The sequence below is a fragment of the Protopterus annectens genome, chromosome 8.part0 (assembly GCF_019279795.1).
Source record: "Protopterus annectens isolate FY-2018-M chromosome 8.part0, PAN1.0, whole genome shotgun sequence".
NCBI lineage: Eukaryota > Metazoa > Chordata > Ceratodontiformes > Protopteridae > Protopterus > Protopterus annectens.
Window position 1 is genome coordinate 1,206,671,227 of NC_056741.1, and position 16,288 is coordinate 1,206,687,514.

At 38.6% G+C, this 16,288-nt stretch overlaps 1 protein-coding gene across 2 annotated transcripts in view; it reads left to right on the forward strand.

The window, feature by feature from the left end:
- Positions 1-16,288, forward strand: part of LOC122809310 (guanylate-binding protein 1-like) — a 668,410-nt gene that overhangs the window by 134,937 nt on the left and 517,185 nt on the right. For both annotated transcript variants that reach the window (XM_044080706.1, XM_044080705.1), the window contains exon 2: positions 13,187-13,400. In XM_044080706.1, the coding sequence (XP_043936641.1) occupies positions 13,229-13,400 (172 nt within the window). In that variant the 5' untranslated portion in view covers positions 13,187-13,228. The remainder of the gene's footprint in view (positions 1-13,186; positions 13,401-16,288) is intronic.

The window sequence follows — 16,288 nt, forward strand, 5'->3', positions numbered from 1 at the left end:
AAACATTTGCAGCTTATATAACTGACCTGAGAAACAAAGCCAAAATGTGTCTGTTTGGTGACTTAAAAGATGAGTTGATAAAGGGCAGATTTGTGTGTGGTATTAATAGTGCTGCTGTGAGAAATATTTTGCTTCGTGACAGTGATTTAACATTGAACAAAGCTATAGATATTTGTCAAATCCATAAAGGTACAGAAAGGCACACAAGTATGCTTGCAAGTGATGAGTTGTTGCTGTGTCTTTCGGCTTTTCCCAGTTAGGGGTCGCCACAGCGGAACTCCGGTCCGCTAATGATTGGCAGTAGATTTTTACGTGCTGGCTTGCCGGGCCTAACACACAACATTCAATGAAGGAACACCCATTCACGAGTATGGTTTGGCTGGCTCCAGAGCAAATGTAGACAGCATGCAACATGTGGCAAATAGAAGCAGGCCTAAGCACATAGTAGCCATGGCTCCTGCTGGTTCACCAGGGAAACCACATAGTTTTCCAGCAAGTTCTAAGAAAGGAGCAGGCTTGTCAACAGGTTCAGTGCAGTACAGGTGTGAGTCAGCAAAACCCAAGTCCAACCTTATTGTTAACTGTCGCAATTGTGGTGCCAATCATGAGTCTAAAAGAGAGAGAGAGAGATGCTGAGCAATATTTGGTCAGCAATGCCACAAGTGTAAAAAGGGAATCATTTTCAAAGGTTTTGCAAATCAAGTAAACCTCACACAGTTATAAAGAAAGGTCATTCAAGAAAGCAAACCGATCAAGTAGAATTGCAACACTCTACTTTCTACACAGATAGTGTATCAGTAGTTGGTGAAAAGGTTGATGCAGTGAATTTGTTAACAAGCAATGAAGTGTTTTGTACTGTCCAGATCAATGGTAAATCCACCAAGCTCAAAGTAGACACTGGTTCAAAGCGTATTGTTATGTCAGTAGATACTTTTGCTAAAGTGAGAGCTAATGAACAACTCTGTGTGGCCATTTGTGTGGAACTTGTTGCTTATGGAGGAGAAGAAACCGGGAAAAAAAAAACAAGACTGTTGATGATGATGACTAAGCAATATACACTCATTTGTTATGAAAAAGCATCATTTAGCAACTGTTATATTTCATCTTCAGGTTCTATGCCATCATTTCTTCAACTGTTGCTTAAGAATACATTTTATCAAATTTGTCATGATAAACCCTTCTGTTGGGTCTACATGAGTCACTTTCGTTGTACCACAGTATGTATCAACATGTTTTGCAAATATAAGCACAGTCTTATCATTCCACACTTCATTTTTTTAAAGTACTATTGTTAATACATTTAGGGTTATCATGAAACCAGTCATGTAGGAATTGGTCCAAAAGATCACTTGCATCATAATCAGCCTACTCACTTCCATGTTGAAATCTCCATATGACAACATATGAGAGGCATTAGATTCCTATACTACAGTACTTTTACTGGTATATGCACAATAGAGGGTTGAGGGTGGTGTAACGGTTAGGATGTTTACCTCACAGGCACAAGGTATAGGGTTTGATTCTCACCTTTGGAAAGGAAATTGGCTAGGCTTAAAGAGGTCCGCAAGGGCAGCTAGCCTAGTATTTGATTGTGAACCTATGTAGTGGCTTCTTGGCACATGGATGCTGACCCTCCCCCAGCAGGCATTCCATTACAGACACTGCCTGATCCAGTGTGTCATTCATCCTGTCCAAAGAGTCACTCACATGGTTTGAGCAGTCCCGCACGTCAAAATGCAAAACATTTAGTACTTGCACTATTGCTTCCAAGGCTCTGATGGAATGTGCCTGTGCCTCTGTGACAGTCCTACACATATGCCATGTGGCAGCTACTGACACACCAACATCAGGAAGACAGTGGACAGTAGACTTCATCTGAGCACTTCTACCAACCCGCCTGTGTGGCAGATGGTGGCAGAGGGTTGGGAGGGTGGCCCAATGGTTAAGGTGTTTGCCTTACAAACACAAGGTATGGGGTTTGAGTCTCACAAGGGATAATTGGCTAGGCTTAAAATGGCTCGCAAGGGCAGTTAGCTTAGTACTAACCTATGAACCTATGGTCGTCACGATGGCTATGGGGATAATCAGCCATTTCTGCAACTAGAGTAACTACACCACCCTAATCAACTTTGTATATTGTTGCCTTACCAAGGCATCTGTTCAAATCTGTGATTATCCACACATCGTGCATGATTGTCATTCTACCGTCACAGTGATGACTAAACTACAATAAACATGTGTTTGGGTATACTTAGAATCGGGCAATTCTGTGTGATAAATAGACATATAGCAACATTCTTTTAAAGAAATTACAGGCACATGTAACTCTTGCAGCAATAACCTACACATCTTCAACAACCCAAATATCTCACAATTTTAGCAACAGTTGTACTGTGGCACATTCATTCTTCACAATATCATGTAGCTTCTGTCATCACATAGTCAGGTGTTCAAAACCCAGGGTGACTGACTATAAATATTGTGTGCCGTTATGCTGTTATGCACGAGTGACATCCATCACCATTATAATGTGTACAATTGCAATGGGAGAAGCCACCCCATAAATCACTGTTATAATGTGTACAATTTCAATGGGAGAAGCCACCCCATACATTACTGTTTTAATGTGTACAATTACAATGGGAGAGGCCACCCCATACATCACTGTTATAATGTGTACATTTACAATGGGAGAAGCCACCCCATACCTTTTATTTCATACAACTTGCCTGCAGCACAAATCATATGATGCAATGATGTCACATAAGTGGAGTCTCACAGCTATGTTAAGACTTCCACTGTGGCTCATATGATTAATATACATGTAACAACATAGCTTGCTGTTCAGTTCCAGCAAAGGGCAACATTGTATGAATGTACTGATGTTACACAAACAACACTGCATCGTTGGACAAAGAAATACAAGGTCATTTTGTAATTTCCTGACATTAAAACAGGTGTTCTGTGAGTATTGTGGTGTGAGTGCTCCTGTGACACATGTATTGAGTCGTGACTTCGATAGCATACTTACACAGAGTGTGGTTCAATTGTGGAACAGTGTGTGTACAAAACAGCAACAGCTTCTTTGGCCAAGAAACATTGATATCAGGTATGTGTTGTCATTTGCCACTTCTATATTTTGAGTGTCATTATTTTACTGTTTAGGATTTACATGAAAATACAACACATACTTGTCTAATACATGTTTCAATGTAATAAAAAACCCCAAAACCTCCACATAACAGAAAAATCCTCCACATCAAATACTTCCCTAAAAACAAAAACTGATACCTTCTGTAATTACCCACTCTATATAATTCTAGCATAGCATTGTTTGCCAAATTGAAAAAGCTGCGCAACTCCCCTAAACCTACACCCCCTATAAGAAAATTTAATTATTTAAATAAAAGAACTCTCCTCAACCACCACACAAATTTAGACTCTTACCTAGCCCAATGGGGCAACATCCATCCCAGTCCTGGTCCATCCTCTAACACTACCTCTTCCAAAACATCTTCTCCTAAAAATCTACTTTTAATCACTCTTAACCTGTGTAGCATCTGCAACAAAAATACAGAACTCCATACATGGCTAATCCAACACTCCCTGATATACTTGCACTCACTGAAACATGGCTCAATCCACATATTAAAGATACTGAACTATTCATACCAGGCTACAACATAATTAGAGCAGATTGAACTCAAAAAAGGGGGAGGTGTAGCCCTAATCTATCCTAACATTCTCACCCTACTCCCATATCCCAAACCCATTCCCTCCTTTTGTACTGCTGAAATTCTCTTATCCTCCTTAAAAATCAATAATACAAAACAACTATGCATTGCAGTCCTATATATCCCACCAGGGAATAACGTCCCCATACTAGAAGACATCCTATTTTGGATCTCTCAAAACATATCTAATGAAACAATCATCATGGGGGATAACAACATAAGCTGGCAAAATCTAAACTCTGAATATGCCACTGATAGCATAAACCACCATGTTTTACTCAACTTATCACTGCTCCAACTAGAATTCCAAAAAATAAAGACCAAGGAACCACACTTGACTGGATCCTAGTTTCAGATCCCGACAAATACACCAACTCCGGAACCTTACCAAATAATTTAGGTAACCACCTACACCAACAGATCCATATCCTATAACACCAAAACCGCATCTGTAAAACCTCATGCAATTTGTCTAACTTAAACCAACACCAATTTAACTCAATACTAAAATCTATAAACTGGTGTATACTAAAATCCCTACCATTAGATGATGCCGTCAGCAACTTCAACAAAACATTCCTTGATACCCTTAGCAACCTAGTCCCCCCCCCCCCCCCACACACACACACACAGAAAAAGAATAAAAACTAATCATGCTCCCTGGCTAACCAAGGCTACCAAAAACTTACTAGTAACAAAAGACAAAGCCTGACAAGAATGGCAAAAAACAAAAATGACCCAAATTCCAAAAGTATGAACAGCTATGCAACCAGACAAAAAAAAAGATAAATAAAAAACACTATTTCTCCCAGCAACTAACCTCCCACAAAAACAACCAACAAAAAACTCTGGCATACAATTTCTCAGCTACTTACCCCCAGGACTAAAGAAGACCCATCAACTGACACCAATAAAACCTCTTCCACAATAGCAGCAGCTTTTAACACACATTTCATAGAGAGCATACTCAATTTACTTAATCCTTCCAACTTCCCCTCAAACTCTCACCCCATACACAGTCCCAGCCCCTCCCAACCTTTTACCAAACACCCCTCTTCATCTTCTGATCTCCCACAGGACAGCCACTATTCACCAACATCTTCCTCTCCTTACTCTTAAACATGCACCCGCCTACCACATATGTAGGTTACTCCTTAAACTAAAACGTTGTTCTCTCTCTGCTGACAACATTCCATCAGTGTTCTTAAAATATGCTGCCGATACTATTGCTTATCCAGTCTGTATACTCATCAACCAATCCATCTCAGAATCTGACATCCCCACCCTTTGGAAAAAAATCCATAATAGCCCCCCTACACAAAGGAGGTAAGTGCAGTGACATTACCAATTATCGTCCCATCACTACACTCTCTCCTCTTTTCAAACTGCTATTAAAATGCATACATAAACAGCTACTTAATCATACTCTACAAAACAATTTACTTACCCCCACCCAGCATGGCTTCAGATCTTCACATGGTACGACTACTGTGTTAGTCTTCTTCACAGACACAGTCAACAAAGCCAGGCATGCCAGACTTAATATTTCTTGATCTGTCCATGGCCTTCGACACGGTTTCTCACCCAAAACTACTACAACAACTCTATACCCTTGCTCTTTCCCCTTCTACTCTGCTATGGTTTAACAGTTACTTATCAGGTAGACAGAGCGTTAAATGGGAGGGAACCCTCTCAAAACATTTACCTAACAGCACTCGAGTTCCTCAGGGGCCCATTCTTGGACCATTAGTCTTTAACATCTTTGTCAATAATTTTTACTCCGCCTCCCACCAAAGCTCCCTAATCCAATATGCAGGCAAGTCTACTATCATCTCCTCTGCCAACAACATAAAACACCTTTAGCATCTAACCCAAGCTGCCTTCACTTCCGTAGAGACCTGGCTGAAGAATGCACAGCTCATGCTAAACCCAAATAAAACTAAATGTCTCCTTTTCATACCTAAAACTGTCTCAGCCGACTTTAAGATCACCTCACTAAACAATACTTAACTAGAAATTGTTTTCAAAGCCAAACTACTAGGAGTAACCATAGACAATAAGCTCTCTTTTGATCTGCAAATTCACAATGCAATCAAAAAACTCACTGCAAACTAGGAATGCTATAACAGCAAAAAAATTCATGAACTCAACCACCAAAACCACCCTGGCCAGTACTTAACTGCTCCCCTCTCTTCTCTGCAGTGCTCCCATTCTGATAAACATTCAGATTACCCTAAAAAACAAACTGGAATCCTGATACAATAAAATTGCTAAATTCTCTACAAATGCACCCCATTACTCTCACCCCTGCAAGCTCTGAGTACCCTCAAATGGCTCAAACTTCCAAACCTCCTAGACCACCTATAACAAAATTTGGCACACAGAGTCATATATCCATCACTCAACTCACTCGTCCAAACCTACATACCTACCAGACCACTCAAATCTGAAGACAAGCAACTAGTAACCCTACACAGACCAAGCAAAAAACCTGGACGGTGTCTATATTCCTATACTGTAACAAAATTCTGGAACGCCTTACCAACCAGCATCAGAGCAGTTACAGACCACAAAAATTTTAATCTCACACTAAAAAAACACCATAAGATACAAGCATCAGCACCTATTCCAAAACAAGCAGCAACCACTGTCACAATTAACCTATCACCCCCCCCCCCCACTGCCAATGCTTTAACTCTTCTATGCATTCCTCCACTCCTGGCTCTCACCCCCTTTTTTTCTTAATCTACTATACCCCACCATCCTTTCGTCCTCTCAAAAGACTCAGTAGCATGATCAATTAAATCCTGACCACAAATACTAAGCTCCCCATTTCCCTCTGCAAATTAGCTGCTAGTCCTACTAATGTATGTTATCTAGCCTTGCTTTATTTTAACCTCATTTTTTTCCTAAGGTCTATCTATAGTCTACCTAAAAGTCCTCGTAGACATTTTTCAAACTACACAGACTGTCATAGTAATGTATACAATCCACCTCCCAAAATGGACTGTAATTAGATAAACTAACTGTATCAACTTATATATATGTATTTCTTGATTGCAAAAATGACTGTTGCAACTTGTAAATGAATACAAACTGCTAATATGTCAATAGATCTACCTTGTAATTTTGTAAGGTACACTCCCACAAGTAAATGTAATTATCACTGTGCCTTCTTTTTGTCAAATGTTTTTACCTTGTGGAGCTTTTCTCCCCAGGCCTCCGTTGAGCCAGTCAGACTTTCCCAATCAACAAATGTCAAATAAATAAAATAATAATATTTAAATATGGCCACTTTCTGTGGCTGCCAAATGACAACAAATGGCAAAAACATGTCCCTTCCTGATGTGCATGATACAGCAGCTGTAGGATTCATTTCTTCTTGTTTATACAAGATGAAGTGGAGAATGCAGCAGTACTGTCGATTATCACTTACACATTCCCTGTATATACATGTCATATTTAATAACTGAAATCTGTGTGAATACCCCCTGATGTATCCTTTGTCTTTACTGTTAGCGCAGCATGTTATTTAAGCAATAACCAACGACGTGGTATGGTAGATTTAAACAATAACCGACGATGTGGTGTCATATATTGAAGATTTACCCACGGTTGGTGTGGTTTAATCATGAGGGTGAAGCCCGAGTGATTAAATAAAGCCAACCGTGGATAAATCTTCAGTATACCACAACCACGGAGTCTGTTATTGCTATTATACAATGACATTATTTAAGAAAAAAAATACTTTTCTTAAATAATGTCTTTGTGTAATGGCGCATTGCTGTTCTTTTGCCGGTAGTGGTATATTGCTTCCTTGTGTTGATGTACTGCACATGCGTATGGGACTGTGTTCCCATGCATACCCAGTACATCAATGCTTTCAAACAGAAGCAACAGAGAAAAGAAAGTCTCCGTTGCTCAGTTTTTTTTTTTTTTTTTTTATTATTTATTAAAAAAAAAAGTCTTGGACACTTTATACCAACAGAAAAAAGTTTGGGCGACCGAACCTTTCTCCGTTGGTATATTGTGGGATTTACAACAGGCATGCTGGCCAATCAGCATGCACATTTCGGAATATTAATGGGGCGTCATTGTATAATCAAGATTTACCCACAGTTGGCATAGTTTAATCACAAGGGTGAAGCCCAAGTGATTAAATAAAGCCAACCGTGGGTAAATTTCAGTTTACTACAACCACTGAGTCAGTTATTGCTATTATACAATGACATTATTTAAGAAAATAAAATACTTACTTTTCTTAAATAATGTCTTTGTATAATGGCACATTATTGTTCTTCCGCAGCTGGTGGTATATTGCTTCATTGTATTGATGTACTGCGCATACGTATGGGACTTGTGTTCTCACGCATACCCAGTACATCAATGCTTTGAAACGGAAGCAACACAGAAAAGAAAGTTTCCATTGCTCTGCTTTTGTTTTCTTTTTTTTTTTTTAATTAAAAAAAACATTAGGGCAGTTTAGGAGTAGAAGAGAGACAGCATGGAAGAAATACAAGGGATATCAAGTACCTGTGTTTAACTTTAAATAATGTACCTGATTTCCCTAGTATTTTGTCCAAGCTGCCTCTCTGGTATGTCCAGAGTCGGGGCTAAAGATTTTGTTTTTATTTTTTAAGAAATAAAAATAAAATTTAAACAATATACCAAAGGAAAGAAGTATGGGTGACCGGACCTTTTTCAGTTGGTATATTTTGGGATTTACGATGTGCACGCTGGTTGGACTGGCCAATCAGCATGCACATTTTTGAATATTAATCGGGACTCATTGTATAATAACATTTATATCACATTTACTCCCTTTCCTCACATTGTTGCTGTGTGTCCCTCTCACATCCTTTCTTAGCATGACCATTTTTATGTGCATGGGGCAAGAAGTTTGAACAGGATTAATTACTATTATATTAGTATGGAAGTATTTATATTTAAAATGTTTCTTTGTGACATAAGCACATTTGAATGTGTTATCTGAGTACTTTTTCTACATTTACCCTTCCCTCTTAATTATTTCTGCACCAATCCCATTGCATTCTGTGCACATTCTCCCCATTGAACTTACCCTGCATCTTAATTCTTTTAATCAACTTGTCCTTACTTAGTATAAGCTGTCCGCGTGTGCTCACAAAGATAGGTTTCCCTACAGGCATGCCATTTTGTTTACATTGTGTGCTCGAGCTTCCGTGCACCTTTAAATGGCCAACGACACTTCTGCTAGCCACGAAAACGTGCTTAGAAATGTGTAATTACAATGAGCAGCATGCATATTCAGTGAGAGCTGCTGACCATCTCGCTAACTTGCTTAAATCATATAGGCTTTGCACAAAGCCTACACAGTTGTTAATGAATCTCAGGGAGTATGTATGTCTAGTTTGCGGATTAATTTTAATTTAAGGAGCATCTTGTCTTAATACATTTTTCTACATTTAGATGCTGGTTGTCCCTAAGTATAAAGTCCATGATTCTCCCTTGCACTTCTTCAGCTGCTAACTGCCCCATACCTTTGCTTATTACATCAGGCCCTCTGCCATTCATTGACATCTCCAAGTCTGTTTCCTTCCTGTTTTATTTCACAGTGGTGGTAACACATTTGAGAAAGTTGTTGAGCTCCCTACATTTCTGATTTATTTCCTTGACTGTCATTTTTCCAGATCATTTGACAGTAACTGCACACTAGCATGGTGTGTATTTGAGAGAGAGAGAGAGAGAGATAGATAGATAGATAGATAGATAGATAGATAGATAGATAGATAGATGGGTGTCATGCAGCTGTTTGAAAGTTCACTTGTTCGATTGGACAGAAGACTATCAACAGTGTTTAAATATGAAAAGATTATGAACTGACGATTTTCTAGTTTGTAACTTTGTGGGAATTTGTAGGACTATAAATTTGCCCTTTCCCACCTTAGTGTGATCTCAGAATTAGTATATATGAGCAGCAAGGGGTGTGGTATGCAAAAAAATGTTTTTATGTTTCGATTTTTTGTTTGTTTGTGTTTGTTCCTTCTACTCCACCTTAGTAGTATGTGCTAACCCTAACCCTGTCCCCCCCACCCCAACCCTAATCATGTAGTATGCTTTTCAAAAAAAACCTTTCCATAACACTTCCATTATTCAGACAAATTTGAGCTAATTATGTGGTAAGATTATGGATAGTAAATCAAAAAAATATCTGTTTTCTTTTTCAGTGTACTGGGTAGGGTTGATGTTTGGTGTTGTCAAAGTAGTGAGTTATCAGCATGTTGTGGTCAAGTTTTTTTGTGTCAGTCATTTAACATGCCAACCAGTCATTATAGAATCATTTATATATATATATATATATATATATATATATATATATATATATATATGGGTCTACTTCATTTGTTCGACTCACATTTGGTAGAAAATTATTTCAGGCAGCACACTTCACTGAAAGTTGGTCGAATTACATTTAGTCAAAAATGATATAGCCCCTGCCCCACTGCAGTGCGACCCTGGAGTGAGAATATTAAGTAAGGGGGGTGGGGGGTGTAGCCCCCCCACATAATTGTGCTGTATTTACTGTTATATGAATGTGTATCCATTTAAAATATGGGTACTTACTTATTATCGCAACCAGATGTTGTCGCTTGCCAATGTGATATACATGAACTGTTATGAGGGCATGAAACACTGAAAGGGGCTATTCAAAGTCCTTATTGTTGAGAAAAACAGTTGCATTACTTTCAGGAAGAGAGGAATTGGAAAAAAATCCTCTTCCTGATTTGCATGCGTTACAGATGCATGCTTTCATTGTCATGGCTGCTATGGAAAGCATGTGAAATGCAGGAAACAACTGTAGCTCATCGTAAGCCCATTCATGTCTTCTGCTGTGTGTTTTCTTAATAGTGCATGATGTCTGTGAACTGTAACCCACACAAGATAGGGACAGAATTTCTACAAAGGGTCTAACAGCTAGTTTGAAATTACTATAAATTAGTTATTAAGAAAACACCCACCAGAAGACATGAATGGGCTTACAATGAGCTACAGTTGTTTCTTGCATTTCGCATGTAACGGTTTATGTTTCTTTTATTTTTTAACATGTCTGTGTCCCCAGTCCCTTTCACACATCTAGGCACATGTTAACCTCTGCAGTGCCCACATTTCTGTCTCATATTTTTAAAGTAGTCACAGCTATGATTCCCAAATGAATGTATGACTGTCACTTGACAGCACTTCCTGGCACAAAGAAGGAACATTCAGCAGGCAGACTTGCAGGAAGCAACATGGTTGCAGTAAACACCATAAAGAAACAACAACATTATGTTTTGTAAATTGTATTGATAGTCCAGAAAACAATCTGTACTCGTAAAGAAAACACACTACATTACATTTTAACAACATTAACAAACATTTTTCACGATCGGAAAATAGCGGCTATTGCTGCGAAAATCTGGTTGCGATAATATGTACGTACCAAAATATGTTAATATATATATTTTCAGTAAAAACTATTTGCAAAATGTGGGGGGCTGTGCCTCCCAAACACCCCCACAGCCCCCCTTAATATTCTCACTCCAAGGTTGCACTGCAGTGGGGCAGGGGCTATATTTCATTTTTGACTAAATGAAATTCGACCAAATGAGCTTTCAGTGAAATGAGCTTTCAGTGAAGTCTGCTGACTGAAATCATTTTCGACCAAATGTAGTTTGACTAAATGAATGGGATCCATAGATCTGACTAGTGAGTATATTCCTCTAAGAGAGTTACCGGTGATGAGATTGGTGTGTTATGTGATCCTTTTGTTTTGTGTGCATTTGTAATAAAGTACCAAAGCATCAGTAGCTCTGTTAAGCCTCCTTGATTATGCTTAATAATCTGTTATAATCTTTTAGTTACAGATATGACACAGTGTCAGAGAAAAAGACACAAAAGGAGATGCTGTACAATATGATGTCAGAATAAAAAAAAAAATGTCATACTTTCACTTGGTTTAAAATCTGAAGCTTAATGTTGGTTCTGCTTTGAAACATGCTGCTTGCATGGTTCCACTGATCCAAATGTCTCAACAGAGAAACTTCTACATTCTCAAACCTGGATGAAAATTTGAGTAAAACAGTAATTTTTCATTTTAAAAACATTTTCTGTAAAATAAAATAGTAAAACGGTTCAAATATCCCTCTCACGTTTATTTCTTTTCATTTATTTTTATTTATTCTTTCTTAACCCACTAGGCTTGTGACCTCTTCAGGGGAGACTTGAAATGGTATTCACACTTCTATGGGAAATTTAGCCAGGGCAACAGAGAGCTTCCCTTTCTCTTTTCTGTAGTTGCCATCGGATCTTTTCCGTTCATCTGAGCTACCACCAACTTAATCGGATGGGATTTCAGTTTTGCACCTTATCCAAAGGAAATTCTTTCATTTTTCTTGCCACTGTACTGTCGAGTATTTTCATGGCTTTTGTGTATTTTTTTTTCTTGAGATGACCTGTCAGTGCTTTAAGGTTTGTGTGACTGTGCGGTGACTTTCTCTTAAACCTGAACACATGCATAATGCAATGTTCCCTCATACTGCAGAGGGGGAAATAATCAAAGGATTTAATATTCTCAGCTTGGGGAGGAAGAAAGAGATGAGGTCTGTGTGCTAAAAGGGAAACATAAAAACCACTGTGTGCCAGAAAGAATTTAGCATACATAAGGTATTTATTATTAGAAATCAAAGGATATGAAAACATATGGATGCCTACATTACTGATCTTAAATACAACTGGGCAGATTGCAAGTTTGGTGACTTAAGTGAACCTTTAATCAGAGGATCGTCTGTGGAATCAAAAGTGATTAGATCAGAGATAAAATACAAAGTATGCATCAAAACCAGGCTATTCATATACACCCTCTTAGACAGATGACTGCACTCAGGGAAATGTCTTGTCTAATAAAAGTGATATTTAAAACTCCTCCTCCTATAATACTTAAAAAAAAAGTTTAGAATGTAGGTGAACTTCAAACAAAAAAATTTTAAACAATTGTTAGAAAAAAGGTAAAGATATGCATGAAGCATACATTCATTCATTCTTCATTTACCTGCCTAATAAAGTGCAGTGTTGCGGGAGAGATCTATATGAAATACAGACTATTATAACATTGGTTTTAAGTAAATATGTTCAGTGTGATGATAGTATTAATAACAATTAGATATAAATTCACACCAGAGTTAAAACAAGTGTTAGAAAATCTCTATTTTACTCTGGGGTTGACTAATATGGCCCACATGGAGAAAGGAGGTGTGGCTTGCTGGAAGGCACAGGTATGAAATTAATGGTCATAAAACTTAGTGGACATAGAATGTCTGTGAATCTGTTTCAAAATCACAATGAAATGGCATTTCCGAAATTCAAAAATAATTTGCTTATGAAACTCTGCAGTTTATACAGTACCTAGTTTAACATTCATTTTTTGTCTCCTACAGGACATCTGCATTCTCCCTTCTGAGGTTTAGTGAAGCTTTGTGATGGAAGCAACTTGTCTAATTGAGTTCACATCTTCGGGTACTCTGAACATAAACCAGACAGCTCTGTGTTTTCTAAAAACAGTTCAGCAGCCTCTGCAGGTTGTTTCAATATTTGGTCCTAAAGGAACTGGGAAATCCTTCTTAATGAACAAGATAGCTGGAATCCCACGAGGTAAATATTTCTTTATTTTCTTCTTTTTTTTTTCCAAATTCCTGAAACATTCAAGAGTTAGACCTCTGTGGCTTTTCATTATCAGGACACATGCAGAGCATATTACAGTCTTTCCTCTTTTGTGTCACTGTATAAAGTTGCTAAAGGCAAGAAACTCTGGGATGGGACCAGTAAAATAATAAGGTAACACTAGTGTATGTCACTCATCTCCGAACAGATCTGGTACAAACCATATCTTTTAAATTAAAAAAGTACAGAGTTATTTATCAAACTGTGTTTGTGAGAAGGATTTTTGTAAGATCTGCTCCATGCCTCTCAAGTGTATCTCAGTATGAGGAATGTACATCATTTAATGTTTTAAAAAGTTCATGTTCCTCAAAGCTCGTCATTGAAAGGGTCTGTCACACATTCATTGTTAGGAATTTTTAAACTGATTAAAATTCATTTGTTTTTTCCCAGTTAGGGGTCGCCATAGCAGAACTCCGGTCTGTTAATGATTGGCAGTGGATTTTTACGGTGCCGAGTTGCCAACCTGATGCCCAACCTTCAAAGAAGGCACACCCATTCACGCACGCACCTATCTTCATGTCTTTAGACGTCACTCGACCACAGGGAGGCCATGCAGACACCACACAGAAGGTGCTCCAGCCTAGAATCGAATGGGCGAAACAGAAATTAATCATATTTATTTATTTATTTATTGACATTTGTTAACCGGGTTTGTCCAACTGGGCTTGTGGCCCATTTTCAGTGGAGACCCGAGGAGAAAAGCTCCAGTAATACATTTTAAAACAAGTACAATTTTAAACAATATTGATATAATAGCAGTTATAGCAAAACGATTCACATATGTTGGGTTACATGCATAAAGTTAAGGTTGCATTAAAAAGAAGCTAAGTAACAATTTTACATTGATATAGTTCAATAGGTCAACAATAAACAATTTTTGTTTGTATAAAATTGTGCAAATGCATAGTAGACACATCGGAGAGAGAGGTGTAATGAAGTACTAAGTATGGTTCTTTTGAGAAGAAAGACTAGGTAGGGTCTTGGCAAGGGCAGGTTCTGGAATTGAGAAAATAAGCTTTTAGTTAATTTTTAAAGTGTGAGGTGTGGGAGATTGAATGCAAGTCAAGGGGAGGTTTGTTCCAAGCATGGGCAAGGGAGTGTTTGTAGAGTAGTTTGCCTACTGACCTTTTTGGGTGGTAGATATCAAGTAATTGTTGGTTAGAAGTACGGAGGGTCCGGGATGGGATGTAGATGGAGACTAAGGAAGATAGAGATGGACAGAAGGAGGGTTTATAAAGAATAGAGTGTAGCATATGAAATTGATAAGATATCATTTCAAGCCATTGAAGAGAGTTTAAAGAAATGCAGTGGTGTGAGTTCTACGGGGAGTTAGTAATGAATCTGGCTATTTTATGGTAAGTCTGTTGCAGTTTGTTTAGAGTGGAGGCCTGGATATTGGTAAGAACTGGGGTGGCGTATAAGAGGGAGGGGAGGAGGAGTGCCTGGCCCAGGGTAAGTCTTGATTCAGGGGTTAGAAATTTTTTGTTCCGATATAGCAGACCTAGTTTCTGTTTTTTTTTTTTTTTTTATACATTGGAATATGTGTAGGTTGAACTTGAGTTTGTCATTGATAATGACCCTAGGAGTTTGTGTGGGTGTCAAGTAGGATGTTTGTATTGTTAGAAGATGTAATAAAAAAGGAGGTTTTGTGATGAGAAAGAGAACGGGAAAGGAAAAGTATGAGTTTGGTCTTTTTGGGATTTAGGATCAATAGGTTGTGAGAGAGCCATTGTTCAGTGGATAGTAGGGCCTGTTGGGTCAGGGAGTGTAGTTCAGGAATGTTATTTGAGATGGATATAAGTGTGGAGTCGTCGGCATACTGAATAAGGGAGGATTCTTTGCATGAGATGTAAAGATCATTGGCGAAGATGTTAAACAAAAGGGGTCCCAAAATGGAGCCTTGGGGAACACCAGTGGAGATGGGAAGGAAAGGTGAGGAGGATGAGAGCCATTTAACAGATTGTTCCCTTCCAGATAGGTAACTATTAAACCAGGCAAGTGCGGAGAGGGATAGGTGGAGATTTGCGAGTTTGGATAGTAGTAGAGGATGAGAGACAGTATCAAAGGCTTTGGAGAGATCTAGGAAGAGACAGGAAATGAGTTTATTGTTGTCTAGGGCCTCTGCAATGATATGAGTGAAGGAGAGGAGGGCAGTGGTGGTGCTGTGGTGAGGACGAAATCAATGTTGGGTAGGGGTAAGTAAGTGGTGTGTGAGGAGGTGATTGAGAAGCTGTGAATGAATACATTTTTCTAATATCTTGTAGAGGGGGGACAGAATGACAATGGGTCGGTAGTTTGAGGGGTCAGTGGAGTTTCCATCTTTATGAAGAGGGATAGTGAAGAAAGATTTCCAAAGGGTGGGGACATTTGATTCCAGAATAGATCGATTAATTAGTATAGATACAGGATAGGAAATTGAGTCAGCAGCAAGTTTGAGGAATGTAGGAGATAGATTGTCAGTGGAAGGAGAGCAAAGTTTTAGCTTGAGTAGTGGAGATTTGATGTAAGTAATGGGAACTGGCTCAAAAGAAAACAATGTTGTGTTAGTGGGACTTTGAGAGGTGGGTGTCAAAGTAGAGTTTAGCTTAGAGGTTGCCAGATTTTGGATGGAAGAGATAAAGTGTTTATTCAGGAGAGTAGCTGTTTCCTGAGAGGAAGAGTTAGGGTATGGGGAGGGATTAGAGGGCTTTCCAGGATAGAGGATGTTGTTGAGAGTTGACCAAAATTTTCGAGGATTGGATTTGTTGTTAAGCTGAGCAGAGCTATAGTATAACTTCTTGTCATTAGTTGTATGTTTTTTTGCAAGGTTCCTCAGTTGC